General features: G+C 34.5%; 1 protein-coding gene across 2 annotated transcripts in view; it reads left to right on the forward strand.

Moving 5' to 3' along the window:
- LOC113827533 (uncharacterized) overlaps nt 1-10,000 on the forward strand; it is a gene marked incomplete in the record, with an annotated part of 132,083 nt that overhangs the window by 41,994 nt on the left and 80,089 nt on the right. For both annotated transcript variants that reach the window (XM_070132145.1, XM_070132146.1), the window contains 5 exon segments: nt 1-46; nt 2,569-2,665; nt 4,947-5,063; nt 7,772-7,888; nt 8,447-8,756. The exon segment at nt 1-46 is cut by the window's left edge and continues 79 nt beyond it. In XM_070132145.1, coding sequence (XP_069988246.1) covers nt 1-46; nt 2,569-2,665; nt 4,947-5,063; nt 7,772-7,888; nt 8,447-8,756 — 687 coding nt within the window.

Here is a 10,000-nt window from a genome sequence, read left to right on the forward strand (position 1 = left end):
AGGCCTATCTGAAGATGAGACAGCGCTACCACAAGTACAAGGGCCGGTACGATGTGTGGTTATTTATTTGTTGGTGTGTGTTGTATCTTTTGTTGTTATTGCTGACCCTCTGCCTGGCTAAACCTGGGGACTAGGGGAGTACAGTCATGTGGGACCAAATGTAAGTCTTAAAATTCATGCATGTTCTTTTTATCATCTAATTTGTCTCACAATTTGAATAGTGTAGTGGCTGTTGTCGATAACAAAGTTGTATCATTCTCTTTTCAGAATTTTAAAAAGTACTGCATGTACTTACTTCCTTGACTAAAAGCTTGTAGAATATTGAGGAAACCTTAGTTTTTTATTATTTTCATTGCATTATTACTTATATGTTTAAATCAGAAGAAATACTACATAAATAAAAATTAATAGCTGCAAAATGTTTTACGAGTTTAGGTGAATCAGTTGCTTAGGAGATGTATCCATCATGTATTGGCATTTTCATGTAGATAAATGTCCTCACTCCTTGGCTAGACCTTTAAATTTATTAACAGTTACTAAGCTGCACATATGAGTTTATTGATTTAGGAAATTTGATTATCATTAAACTGAATTGTCGTGCCTTAGTTTGATGTCTCTTTGTATGGTGTTATTGTTGGTATGATATTTAAATTTGTTTGATTTTAATGTATGCCAAATATATTACTTCATGTAAGGTTGATATTATGGTATTGATGATGATAAATCTTTATAGCTTAGAGAAAGATTAGGTAACTTAATCTGTTGGATGTTAGAAGAAAGGATTCACTTGGTTTCATGTAATTTCTTTTCTTACAGAGAAAAGTCCTATTTAATGGTAAGGGAAGTTTAGTAGTACATCAGTATATATTTATCCCAAGATTGATGATTAATTCTGCTATGATTATCTGGTTGCACTGTCTATGTACATTATTTTGTGTTGGTGTCCACCGTGATATTATTTGGCTTCATAAATACTTTATCACTAAGGAGTCAATAACTAGTTCTACTATCTTATTTGTTTACCCTTTTCATTGATTCTTTATTTTTATACTATTGTTATTAGTATTTTGATAGCATTATGATGACCATAATGTAAGTAATATTAATAACAGTATTGATATTGATAGCATATGAAAAAAATCCTAAAAATCCAAGGAATGGGAAACCTGTTAAGGTCAATGAAGACAGTAAAGTATGAGAGACCTAATTATAGGTTGATAAGAACTAAAGTTAGGAGGAAGCAAATGCTATAATGAAAACAAGTAAGATATAATTTATTGTGGATCATGACACAGCCTTGCTAGACATATGATGTTACCCTGTGCAAAACATTTTTTGTTGTTGATTTTATCTATTATTATTGTTATTATTATTTTTAACTTTTTGCAATCATGATTTTTATTGCTGGTATTCCATAGTCATTCTCTGGGTCTCACTTTGTCCACCAGGGTGTAAATAATTTCCAAAGAGAGCTCCATGCCATCAGTGTGGCAGAGTGGGTATGTGTTTGTATTTGTTGATCAAATGAACATTTGCCTGGATAATTCTTAAAAATTTAGTGTGGCACTATTTTAGTTGTAATATAAATTACTTATTTGTATTTTTGATTATGACTAATATGACATAGTACTCACAATTTAAATGATCAAGTAATAAGCTACCTAGTAATTATGCTACAGTTTTTGTATTGGCAATTATAGCTCTGTGCTCTACTAGTGGGGAGGGATTCATCTTGGTGTCCCACACAGCTATGGAAGTATCGTGCTCTATAAGGGGATCCCTGGACAGACAAGACTAGTGTGACTGTCCCCTTAACATGACATCCAAAGACTGAGAAAATGTTATAATCTTGTAGCTCCTTTGCTGCTTTATTGCAACCTTTTATTGATGGTATGCAACCATTCTTGCTATAACAAATTGAACCCAATTGTTGGATGGCAAGGACACACACCACACTCAGTTAGCCTCAGTGTTGTAAATCCTAAACAGTCATTTTTTAGCTCAGATTCTGGCCATTCAAGAGCTGCAGTTCCTCAGAAGTAGTGTTTAAGCTTTGTTTTATCCTCACTTACTGGATGATCATGTGTACAATAGCCAAACACATAGTGTGGGTTAGGAATATTCTTTTATTCTCTTCATTTGATCTTATTTTGCATAACCCCTTTACACAGTAATAGTCTAGTGGAGTCCTTTCTTTACATACCTACCACTATTCCCAGTACCATATTATTCACTATAGCTAAGTTAAGACAACACGTTTTAGTTGTCTAAAAGGTACATCTGATAACAGTTTGTGAGGTGTGAAATGGTTTTTGAACAAATTGTCATGAGAGTCCATTTTGTTGTGTCTATTACATATTTACATATTATCCGTGTAGCAAGGCGTTCCACTTACTACACCACAGGAGGTCTGTGGTGTAATGAATGCAATTGGGCAATAATTAATTCAGTAGCCATCACTTCTTATCAGACATCGTAACACTACATTATGACGATTATGTTGGCTTGATTTTCTGTGTTGAAGATTCTTAGTGACACTATGATTAATGCAATACTTTTCTGTTTTAGGTACTCTGATTTGGCCCGAGCCTACAAAGAGAAGGAGAAAGAATCAGACAAACTAAGAGACATATTAACTAAAACTCAGGATAAAGCTCTGAGAAAAGTAAGTTAGCTGAATGAAAAATGGATATGATGTAGAATGCATTTTTTTTAGTCAGTATTCAGATTCAGAATAACATTAATAGAGTAGATTAGTAGTCATGGTTTCCTTTCCTTTTTTATTACATATATTTGGAGCTTTGTCAGGTAGTTACAGGGGAAGGAGCATTTGAAGATTCTAGATTAATCATTTGATGGTAGTTTTTTTTTATATAAAAGCATTGGTTGCAATGTCATTTTGTTTGTATGCCAGTAAATGTTGAGGTAATAGTGTCTGTATGAGAATGAATTTCATTGTGACAAAAGTAGAAAAGATATGAATGAGAATGAATATCCTCACAGTGCAATAGATGTAGCTGACCAATTTCAACTTTATCTTTGTCAGAAATATATTGTTTCTTTCTCTTTTTCTTTTCTTTCCTTTATTTCTCTTTTTTGTATGTAAGGATAAGTATTGGTGGCAGATTGTATGTTTGTATATGTGGAAGAGTTAGGAAGTGGTTTATGTGTGTTTGTAGGTTAGGAAAAGATTTGGTAACAGTGTATATACTTATTCCTAAGCATATCTAACCTTTTGAATTTGTGTTGGAAAGCCTGAATATCTGTCATACCCTGTTGATATGTAGAAGGCCACTTTTTGTATTTACTACAGTTTTGTCATTTTTATGTTCACTCATACACTGTGGATGGCTAAACTGCTAGCTAGTTCCAAGAACAAACTTGCAACCATATATTGATGTTTACGTGACTAGTTTGGTGTTTTTAAGATTATCTGCAGACATGCAGAAGTATGTAAGTACATCTATTCCCCTTATAAAAAGTTAAAACACTTTGAAATTGTGGGGTGATTTTTTCCCATTTGTACAGAATAAGACTGTGCTCTTTGAGAAACTTTCCAGGTGGGTATCACTATCCTAGAAACTGAAAATCTTCATAGAATTTTTGCAATGGAATGGGGGATTAATAACTTACATGTTGCTTTAAAAGATATAGGAGTATTTCAAAACTAAAGAGGCTATATTTTTCTCATGAGAGAGGAAAAATTTGCATGTATGTTTTTTTCAATATTTGAATATCAGCCAGCAACTAGTCATCAAGACCTTTGAAATCAGTTAAACACTCCTGTATCTCCCCCTCACTCTCCCTCTTCCCATTTTCAATTTTGATACTGCTGTTCAATTACTATTTGACATCCCAGTAAGCTCAACAAACATCAGTGACAATATGGTGCCATGGCATATTTCAGTATTTCATATTAATATTATGCACAAACAACCAAATGCGCCATGGCACCCCACTGTTCAGCCTATTGAAATTGTTGAAAGTGTTGTTGATGTCCGTGCATGCCTTGGGCACCATATATCACTAACATGTCATATTTAAAATGCACAGATTCTTGTTATTTTTCATTATTTATTATTATGATTCACACAGATCCATGTACATCTGGTGTATAAACATGGGTTGGACATATACTACCATATATCCATGTGACTGATTACAGAATGAACTTGTAGAATGCTTATGAACCTGGAAATGAGTGAAAATCCAAGAATGCATAATTATGTAACCCCATGTATCAATGTGTTTGTGGCCTATTCTCAGGGAAGTTTTTCCATGATTTCATATGTATGAAAGAGCCCTTAACCCTATACTCACTGTGTCAGAATTTTCTATAGAGCACTCTGTGGCAACCGTCTAGTCTTATCCTTAGGGCACTCGCTGTGTACAACTCGCCCTTCCTGCTTGCTCGCTAGAGCAAATCATGAAGCATATACTCATGCCTGTCTTGGAAAGTTAGGTTTTCCATGATGGCTATAGCCATGCCTGTCAGTAGGTTGTTAACTCATTTCCACCTATGTGAGCCCATATCCTCCCAGTTGGTCTCCTGAGCACATTGTATTTGATGCATGTCCATCTCAATCTCTTTCACTGTCAAACGTAAGACAAATTTTAATGCTTGGGTCAGCTACTACCAGCTGTATATCCTCAATGTAGCATGTGCTTAACATATAACTTTCTGTAAAACACAAACTCCATCTGCAGAGCAATCAGAGTATGCTCTGGCATAACTACAATCCATCTGCAGTGAATGGGTGAAAGATTGATACTTTTATTGTTAGTATTTAGTAGTATACTGTGTAATTAGATAGGAACAGGAATGTGTATTTTACAACTAACTGGCAAGAGCAATGATATGGTATCCTTTACCACAGGCAAAAAACATAACAGTTTAGTGTTTTATTATGCATTTGTGTTACTAACCAAGTTTATGGTTTGTTTAGGTGAGTGAACTAAGAGAACAGTGTACACTAGAACAACAAGCTAAGGCTCATCTTGAGCAAGAGCTAAGGAGTGACCTAGAGGAGAAAGACCATAAAATCATGGCTCTTCAGACCAAGGTATGTATCTTTGCAATTACTGGTGTAAGGAACATCATCTACCTGTTAGCACTGGCTGCTTGGTATTGCACTCACTACTTGTCTTGTGTTAATATTAAGTTGTGTGTAGGATTTGTCTGGTTTTGCTGTTTTAAAAGCTTTCTTTGTGAACAGAACTTAATGTCAAATAGCTTTACTATTAGTTGAACTATAGGAAAGGTATTGCTGTGGTTTGAAGTCAAATGCAAGACAAACTGTGGCTTTACCAGGTTGCCTTAAAAGGCAGATAATCTGCCTTCTTAGTTAGGGGGTGTTTACTGGATATGTTTAACAATGCCTTGCTGTTTCCTTAACAGTACTTGTATTTGCAGAATAATATGGGATTAGGTGGAAACTGTGGTATTGTACATAGGAATTAGATGTGCATGTTTGGTATACATATTGGATACCCTTGCATGGCCTGTATTGTATAAAGTAGATACTGTCCGTAATGTAACCAGGTCTCAGATCACCAAGGAACAAGAAGATAGTAAATGAAGAGATAGTGAATAAGGTGGGTTGAAAATGGGCATGAGGATAACATAGTTGGGTTAGATTCAAACACTAAGTTTAATAGATTAAAATAGTAAGGATTGGGAAGGGATCATATAAACAAGAGAAAAGGCAGGATTGGTAATTATAGGTAATAAAGGGTAATGGCTCCTTGAGTTTTCCACATATTTCTCAAGTCATTTGTAGGCAGAGCAGCTTCCATTGTAATACTGTACATATCAATAATGGCAACTTGATAATATAACCATGTGTGTTGTACCTTAAAGTAATCAATGAGAAATCACCGTCTTTAAATGTAATAGCAGTTGGTAATAAATACCCTCATCAGACAGCATGAATTAGACATAGAATTAACTGAAGCTCCATATGCATGAGCTGCATACCTGTAAATCACTTTTTACGGATGTGCTTTATTAGATTTTTGTATAATTGTTAATAAAACTTTTAGAAGTCAGACTAGCAATTCCACTTACTGTTTTAGTAAATTGATTAATTTTAAAAAATCACATCACTTCAGTGTGTCCTTCTAGAGATATATATATTATATAACAGATGTTTATCAAGTATCAGATTTACAGTTGACTAATGTTATATATTTTCTTTAACAATATGAAAATGTCAGCTCTGTCAATACTGTTTACATCATTGTGGCCATTTTTCCTGTTATAAAAAGTTATGACAGGATCAAAAGGTTAAGAGCAATCTGTTTTAAGAGGTACTTTAGAACTCTCAGAAGAAAGGATAGATTTATTGGGGACTGAAGCGTCAAACTTCAGAAAAATGTAGGTATCACAAGTTTATTTCTGAGCCATTCTTTGAAGTACTGGCATTTTGAAATATTGATATGAGTTTTCTACTGTATTTCTGTGAACAAAAAATAGCAGTATGTGTTTTTTCAAAATAGAAAGCAGTGATACACATGGAATACACTTTGCTTTGGATACTTAGTTATGCATGCTGACATTTTAAAAGACTGAAAAGAGAATTACCAGGTAAATCAAATGTTAGAGAAAGTCATCATTTGGTTGTGTTATAAATTTTGTATATGAAATGTGTTTATAGAAAGAACTTTTTGAATGAATCCAGAGAATTTATATTTTATCTTGATATGTGGCAAGTAAAAGATTATGATACTGCTAAATCTTCATGAGTTGAGATTTCATTAAAAATGGTAGATACTCAGATGTAGTAAGTTTCTGATTCATAAATATTAGAAGGGTTGCTGTTATATTTCAGTGATACCTGTCAGTAACCTGCAGTAATATGGACAGTTGGGAAAGATTTACTTGTAAAATCTTGATATATGCTCACTTTAAATTTTTCAATTATTGAGAAGTTGTTGATGTATAAAGGAAAGGGCTTACTGAAAGAAAGAATGGACAACTTGGAATTAAATATTTAAACTTGTAACATATAATGTCAACTTCCTCCCTTAACCCATTTACGATGGATGTCTCACATATGAGACACCCGGAAAAATAAACATTGCCAGGCGTCCCGCCAGTGTGACATTGGATTGGAGCTTGTGCTCCGATTCTGTCGCGGGCCGAGGCTGCCACGCCGATTTTGTAGCTGCCCGAAAACTATTATTTTTTGGCTTGGAAATATACCCGTGTTATTGGGTTAATCTTTATCTAGTTCACCATTCCTGAGTAATGACTATTTTTAATGGTAGGCCTCTCTGAAAATTTTCTTCAGAAATGCAATACTGTAATTTCGTGTGATAGGGCCATTGGTGTAAGGTTTAATGAGGGACTGTTTTCAAGTACTGTCCACTAGACTTTTTTTTATGAATTTAGTGGTAAAAGTTTGGAAATCTGTTCATCTTAGAAAAGAATGAATTGAATAATATTTTAGTCAGCATTTTACATGTAACTGGATATTTGTAATCAAGGGAAATTTGAGATACCTTTAGATTTTTTTCATGAAAAAGGGCATTTTTCCAGATTACTAACATGTATTGGTTCCAGTGTTTACTTTTAACCTCTTGTTAGATAAGATTGTGATTTAGCTCTGGGATGCATGTCTGATTGCCATGATATTTTTGAGGTGAAGCTTCCTTGTGGGCCAGGTAAGGCAAGTAATTCTCTGATTCTTGGAAAGGAAATGGGAGAAATGGGGAAAGGGAATAAATAGGGGGGTCAAAGGGTCTAAGGGTTCACTGTGGCTGTTTGTAGGTGAGTGGACTACGGGAACAGTGCATCCTTCAGCAACAGGCCAAAGCCCATCTGGAAGAAGAACTAAACGCGGACCTTGAGGAACGGGAACTCAAGATAGCCGCACTCCTGACCAAGGTGTGTCTTGTAGGAGCTTGTAGTTCTTAGGTTTTGTGGAATGTAGTAATCTAGTACTTTTGTATCTTGCTTTGAAGTCTGATGTATGATGTTTTGTTGCCTTTTTGTGTGTGATTTTGGATTCTATAATTTGTATGTTATGTTGAATCTAATGATCCAATTTTCCTGGGGTGTCCATTTCAGACATAGATAATTGCTTTTGATCTTGCAAAAAGGAATAAATTTGATTAAAGGTTATAATTTTATTTTTAAAAACTATGGTAAATGAAGCTTCTTATGATTTTCTTTGCTCTTTTTTTAGGAGCTTAGAGTGTCTTTGGTCTATGTCTAGATATTGCTTTTTCACGGTCTGTAATTTACAATTTTAAGAATTATTATTGCTATTTTATGTATGCTTTGTATAGTATGTTATTCACAGTTCTGTAATCACCATAATGATGGAGTCTGGGATTCACAATCTTTTCAAGATTTTCTTGAAATTTGATGTAGATAAACCGTAACTTAAATGGTGAAGCCACTGTGTTACTTTTTTGCATTCACATGATATTGTTCTCACAGGTAAAGATTCTCCAGGAGGGTGTTGTAGCAGGGGATATTGGCGGTACAGATGCACACAGCCAAACCTCAAATGACAATCACTCGTCTGGCAGCCAGCGGGATGAGCGGCAAGTCAAGAGCCAAGACGATACTGATAATGTTTCAGCTGGTGACAACTCTTCTGGAGTGGAGAGTGTGTCAACAGCTGAGAGTGCTTCCATGACAGATAACAATTCTATGGCAGATAATGTATCTGTAGCATCTCATGGTTCAGCCTCCACAGCAGTTACTGCAAATGCTGAAGCTGATGAGCTGATTGAAAAACTAAAAGGTATGTTTTTTTTGCTTTGTTAGGGAGTATATACAATTGGCTTTTTACTTATTGAAGAATGATGATAGATATACAGGCATTTTAATTGATGATAAATATACTAATTTGCTGGGATAGTGGAGAAAAGGGCATTTGGACAGGGAGACTTTCAGGAGACAGAAGATTGGATTTGATAGTGAAGACACTGGTAGAAGGAGCCCCAGGAACAAAAAAGGGAAGAGAAATGCTTGTCAGCAAAGATAGGATGTAATGGGGTAGATGTAACTGGAGAGTATTTTTCAGAGCCGAAGAGGTCATAGGTATGATCCAGAATACCTGGTACAAAATCTGTGTGGATAGTATGTGTCCACCTCCCTTGACAGAGATATTGTTTGATCCATATCAGGATCTTTTTTATGCTTTGTCTGTATTAGTTATTTAGATCAGAATGTTTATTCAAAGAATTGGGGGGGGGGGATTCATAAAAGATTAATGCCCTTGTAGTGGTGAAAGCTATATAGTATTCTATGCTATAGAATCCTTTCACTTATTTATTTATTATCACTGATAACTTATTTTCAGATTTTTGTTTTGCATTACAATTAACATGATCTACAGCACACTAAAGACTTTCCTGAAAAAAAGGCATGATCATATTTTGCATTGGTTAGTGGGTTTTATTGGAGCAGTACAGATTAAGGTGGGTCTGGCTGAAATTATCTTGGTGATTTTGGAAATCAAGAACATTGAAACTGTAGATAGTCCACATGGTATTTTAGGAGAAATGAATGACATTTGTTATTTAGATGTACCATTGGAGGTTAGGTGTTTAGGTTTTATCATTGTTCAATTGCTAAGATTTTTTTTGGTTCAATTTATTTTGTAATATTTAACTAATAACAGAAAGTGTTTTTCTAACTGCATTACAGGACACTTTAATTCTTTAGGTTAATTTCAAAGTGCTTAAGCTTAGACATATGTACTACTGTTTGTGTGCAGCATATCATGTATTTTGTTTCAAGAACTATATTGCCAGTCAAGAAAGGTTACAATAGATGCAGAATTACCAGTTCATAGGTGTATAATATGCTTGAAAAGTGAATTTAAAGAATATTCCAGCAAAATGTGTATAGAAATCTAGGAGTAGGTAGGTAGGTATAATGTATATTTAGCAGTGTATTGATTAATTTGACATTGTTTTTTCTGTAGCCATATATATACATAATAGATATAAAAGTGTGGAAAATTTATAGTCCTGTAACATG

Source organism: Penaeus vannamei, chromosome 17, assembly GCF_042767895.1.
Source record: "Penaeus vannamei isolate JL-2024 chromosome 17, ASM4276789v1, whole genome shotgun sequence".
Taxonomy (NCBI): Eukaryota; Metazoa; Arthropoda; class Malacostraca; order Decapoda; family Penaeidae; genus Penaeus; species Penaeus vannamei.